The sequence below is a fragment of the Cryptomeria japonica genome, chromosome 5 (genome assembly GCF_030272615.1).
Source record: "Cryptomeria japonica chromosome 5, Sugi_1.0, whole genome shotgun sequence".
Taxonomy (NCBI): domain Eukaryota; kingdom Viridiplantae; phylum Streptophyta; class Pinopsida; order Cupressales; family Cupressaceae; genus Cryptomeria; species Cryptomeria japonica.
In genome coordinates, this window is record NC_081409.1 from 159,511,517 (window position 1) to 159,517,645 (window position 6,129).

Genomic DNA, 6,129 nt, shown 5'->3' on the forward strand with positions numbered 1-6,129 from the left:
TAGCTTGATTGCATTTAAATCTTAGTACATGTAGAACTACATTCATATATTGATTTGTACCTCAAAACATTTCTTACTTTTTGTTATGTACAAAGTTCTATTTCCATAACTTGTTATGTCCTAAGCTTATATATAATAGTTGGATACCCATGTCCTTTCAAATTATGTTTGCATATCTATGTAAATTGAATAAAGTTAGAATTAGATGTCTCATTTATAGGATTATTAACTTTATTAAGAAAATGAGTTTTCAACAAACCTATCCTATGATCACTTTGTTAGAAAATTCAAATACTAATTTTAATTGAAGTAAATTTTAGGAGAAAACATTAGCTCTCTTGTAAAATTTGAAATTGATAAGATTATGATTTGTAAGAACCATCTTAAGATAAACATAACATTACTTCAAGTGGAAGAAATAGTTATCTCTTTATAATTTTTCAAAGGATTTGACATTAGTTTAAGAGAAACAAGAAGTAAATTGATAAGAACTATTTATTAGGAACCTTATTATTATTTACATTGGTTACATAGCAAGTATTTAGACTCTTTTCTAATCTTATGTATCAAGATATTTTGTGTTACTTTAATTATATGCCACATTGTATTATCTCATAAGTTTGGTTATAATAGTTGATCAAATTATTTAAAATTATGCATGCAGATTTTTTTGTAAAATAACACAAAAAATAATTCTTAAAAATAACTAGATGCTTTCAATTCACATCATTTCATTCTTTATATATATACTATTTACATGATCATCATTTATAGATAGATCACATTCTCCTAATTCTCAAAGGAACTTCAAATGGAAGAACACAATGAAAAGATGCAAGAAAAGTGTGCTTGCCAAAATGAAATGCAACGCATACAGTACCATGCAAGGAAAGATATTATTAACAAAAGAAGACGAGAAAACCAACACATCCTTCTTGATGAAGCTTCCACATTTGAATTCTCTTCATCTAATAATCCTTTTTGTCTACCATCACATCCACCTCAATTACAACAGATAATTGAGCCCAACCTTTTTGCCCAAATGCAACCTCCATCACCTTTCTCTCAAAATTATTACATTGCTAGTAATAAATTTCGTTCAAAGTTGGATAACCTCTCAAACATGTCAACATGTTTGGTTTGTATGGAAAGATATCCTAACATCAAAACTAAGAAATATGATGGAATAACTACTTCTCATAGATGCACATTAGAAAATAATGGTCATCGATTCTCAAAATGGAACAATATGGATCTTGATCAACAACCTATCTGTTTGCAAAGACTATCTCAAATTGAGGGGATGTTGATTGCAAGGGTTAGCCCGGTACTTCAAGTTACTTATGCTAGGGGAGGGCAACTCAAATATAGTGACCACACTATTTGTTTTCCTCGAGATATTACTACAATTGCATCCTACTTGTCAAGGCGTATACATGAATTAGATATAATAATAATAAATAGGGAAAGCATTGGGCAAGAAAAATATAAGTTTTATGTTAGTAGAGATCGTGTTCATGAAGCATTGAAATATAAGATGATAAATGACCCATACTATAAAGATGTAAAGTTAGATGAACTTGCATTAACATATTTACCCATTTCCTCTACTGACATCTCAAACCTTCTATATGCAACAATTTCAACCACTAATCCAGGAGATGCAGAGTTCATGCAATCAGATATTATAGAGGATGATGCATTACAAGAGAACATGGAATCACGGTCTTCATTTGTGGAAAATATTCTACTTGCACTTAGAGAGGTTGAAGAGGTGTGCTCTTTACTACAACTAGGGAAAGGACAACCAACTCCTACTCTAAATTGGCCACCCATTTCTCTATCCCCCATAAACGAATACACCACTGAAGGATTGTTTGCAATGGTATTTCCCACTTTGTTTCCAAAAGGAAGCACCATATTCAAACAACAACGCATCAAAGAAGTTAAGTTACATGAATATGCTCTGCATCTTCTACGATACCATGATAATAGATTTGGGCAATACCCACGATTTAGATACTTCATACTAAACATATTGATGTGTCATTGAAGTCAAGCCACATCCTCTATTTTTGTGCAAAGACAACTAGATGGTTCTCTACCAACAACAATTTCTGATTTATGCCAAAGACTAAAGGACTTGCCTGATGACAAGCTTGCTGACCAACTCATACGGTTTACCTCATCAATTCATGGCACACACCCATTTTGGAACCAGCGTAGAGGAGAGCTCTCAGACATAGTTATTTAGATTGGTTGCCCAACACTATTCTTCACCCTTAGTGCAACAAATACAAAATGGCCAGACTTGCATAGCATCATGCCATCCAAAGCACCTACAAATCCATATGCAGCTTCTAGATGGAGGATACAAAATATAGTTCAAAACCCATACCTTACTGCAGTATACATACACCACAGATTTACATCATTTTCTGAAGAGGTCTTGGAAAAACTCCTTGGTGCAAAAGACTATTGGTATAGGTATAATTCTTAAACAGTTGTAATCTTATACTACAACACTTGTTACTTATATTACTCACTAAAAATTCATTTCGCAGGTATGAGTGGTAACATAGAGGATCTGCACATATCCATGGTTTCATTTGGCTCCATGAAGCACCTAACTTTGAAAAATTACAATGGAATAACATTCAATCAATACAAAATGTACTTGACTACAATGATATATATGTCTCTCCATGGAACCCAAAAACCATTGAATTAAGAAACATAATGATTCATAGATCTCCTATTGATGATCCTTGCTTGATGGACATAAGAATTTGATAATGACAACAAACCCTTCCACTGACTACAGTGAATTGGCAAACTGTGTACAACGCCACACAAAGTGCACCCTACAAACTTGTCTCAGGAAAAAAAGGGACATCTCTTGTTTGTCGTTATAAAGCCCCTTGGAACATGCAAGAGAAATTAATCCTCTCCAATGATGATAATGGCCAACCTAAACATACTCCTGCAAGAAATGATGACTACTTGAATCTTCACAACCCATCTATACTCTCTATTTGGAGGGCCAATGTAGATTGTCAACCTGTTCTCTCAATAAATGTAGTTCTAAAATATGTCGCAAAATATGCAGCAAAAGCCGAACAAAAATTTGAAACATACCATGCTATGCTATCTCACATTTCAACCAATTTTGAGCCTAACAAACTTGCCTCAATTGCCTTTTGAAAAATTCTTACTGATACTCTCGTAGATTGAGACATTAGTGCTCAAGAGACTTGCCACCTTCTGTTAAAATTACCACTCTTCGCATGTAGCAGGACATTTGTTTCTTTAAATGTAAACCGAAAAAACTTTCAACGTGTTTCAATCTCACCCACATCCACAACCACGTCCCCAAGTTATATAGATGCTTATATGGCATGACCTACAGATCTAGAAACATTGTCACTTATTCAAGTCACTCAAAAGTGGACCTTCAAAGCATCTCGCAAGCACAACCAATGGAAAAAATGATCCACACTAGCCATTGTTCGAGTATCTCCATGATTCAGAAGCATCCCAACAAAAGATGACAAATCTTTCTAAGCATTATGTTAGACTGAACTACTACTATACCATCCATTTTGTAACATTCAGAATGATATTGGTACATCAGATGACCAAGTTATGGAAAAATGGGCAACTTTCTCTTGCTACTATCAACCATGGCATGTGCGACGCACACCTCTGCAATTAGATGAAGAAACTAATACTGGAAGTCCACCTATTCAGGAGGAACACATGCAAGAAGATATACCTAATGAATGGAAAATCTTATCAAGTCTATATCCAAGCCTCCCTATGCACATTGATGAAATTGCCATGCTTGGTCGACATGGAATTGACCTCAACCATGATTGGGGAGAGGCTCATGTAAATCTGCAAGAAGAAATAATAGCTACTACTTTCATAGACTCAAATCAGCCAACATTTCAAGCTCCCTATGATCTCAATCAAAACACCCAACTTCACCTGTCTATTAAGCAAAAAAAAGCATATGATATAGTTGTTTCACACCTAAAAGCCACTACTTTGTAGCCGCCACTTAGATAATTGTTCAAGGAACAGCTGGAACTAGAAAGTCTCACTTGATTAAAAGCATCAAGATCGCATTGATGAGCACAACACCAATTGGCCAATCACCACTATTACTTCTTGCACCAACAGGTATCACAACATTCAACATACAAGCACCAACAATTCATTTTGCCTTGAGAATACCCAAAAAAGAGAGCATGTACTTCATTTGATACATTCTAATAAATGAAATGAGTTTCATTGGCCCAAAGCTACTACAACAAATTGACAACAGATTGCGTGAAGCATTCCCAAGCCAAAATCATATCCCATTTGGAGGACGATCAATCATGCTATTTGATGACTTAGGGCAGCTACCACTAGTCAAAGATATCCCTATGTATGCTTCAACTTCTTATGGGGGAATATTGTGGCGTTCTTTCACAACAGTTATAACTTTGAACAAAATATTTTGTCAAATTGGAGATGATCCAACACAAATTATTTTTCGTTCTCTTATCTCAAATTTATGAAATGCAGAGCCTGCAATTGCAGATTAGCAACTTCTAATGTCATGATCAAGCTCCTTACTCACAACCGAAGAGAAATCTCATTGCTCATCCTCCATATATCTATTTGCAATGAATGAAATGGTGTCTTCACATAATAAACGTATGTTGTTATCTTTAGCAATGCCAATAGCATTATCCATAGTGGAGAAACTTAGGGGATCAACATGCTCAAATCCAGAAGAAGAACAACTTGAATCTAACATACTCCTATGTATTGGCCAAAATATTATGTTATGTTCAAATTTGTGGGTGGAAACAGGGCTTGTAAATGGCACACTTGGAAAATTCAAAGCAATTGTATATAGACATGGAGAAAGACCACCTCAACTGCCACTATTTGTTGTTGTTCACTTCAAAAATTACAGAGGACCAATGTGGGATCACAATAAACCAACAAATGTTCCTATAAGCCCCTGTGACTCGTGGTGTTCGTCGTCAAATACCACTAAAAATGGCATGGGCATTAACTATACACAAATCACAGGGGCTCACATCCAACGAGCAACAATCGACATCGACAACATTGATCGTTAAGGATTGACATTCACAGCTATCTCAAGTGTTCGTGAACTCGCAAGTCTTCGCATACACCCCACCTTCACATTCGAAAGATATTCACACATGCAAACCAACCCATATGTTTCTTGTCAAAAATAAGAGGAGGAGCGATTGCTAGCATTATCAAATACTAGTTCTACAAACACAAGTTAAAAGATCTCCAGATTTGTTCACTCAAGCACTTGTTTCCATAACTTTAAAATGTATACATTAAAACCATACTTTTTAAACTTGCAAACTATTCAACAAATACTTCCTTTAATTTTGTTTGAATTACTAAATCTACAAATATTTGATAGTCATTGTTAAACAAACAAGCATGTAACAAAAGTTCTACAATATTCAAATTCTAATTATCTCTTTTCCATACTCTACAGGAACAACTTCTACAAAAAGATAATTGAACACTTATTTGTAATACTATTCTATTATTACTACAAGTGAAAAGATCTCCAGGTACAATAAATCACTTGTTTTCGTATCTTTATAATGTATACATTAAATCTAGACTTTTTCAACTTACAAACAATTCAACAAATAGTTCCTTTAAAAAAATATTAATTACTAAAACTACAAATATTCAATTATCAATGTTAAACAATCAAGCATGTAACAAAAGTTTTACAATTTTTAACTTTCGAACTATATCTCGTTTACATACTCTACAAATACATATTTTACAATACGATGATTTCCCACTATTGTATTATTCGTTACTTCTAATTCAAAAGAGTTTGCAAAAATAATTTGTACAAAAAAAGAACATTACTGTATTAATTGCATATATTATTCAAGATCCAAAACTAATTTAAATACAATATCAATTATATCCTGGATGTACCCATTCCACACTAAGGTACGATTGCTAGTTTATTTATGATGATAATAATGATTGTGTGGAATATCATGGACTAGATTTTGTTTGATTGGATATTTTATAATTATATATAAGTACTTACGATGT

General features: G+C 33.7%; 1 protein-coding gene across 1 annotated transcript; it reads left to right on the forward strand.

Moving 5' to 3' along the window:
* Nucleotides 1–811: 811 nt before the first annotated feature.
* Nucleotides 812–2,053, forward strand: LOC131875765 (uncharacterized). The gene has a single exon (XM_059220436.1). It carries the CDS (start codon nt 812–814, stop codon nt 2,051–2,053), a length of 1,242 nt encoding a protein of 413 aa, XP_059076419.1.
* Nucleotides 2,054–6,129: the final 4,076 nt, after the last annotated feature.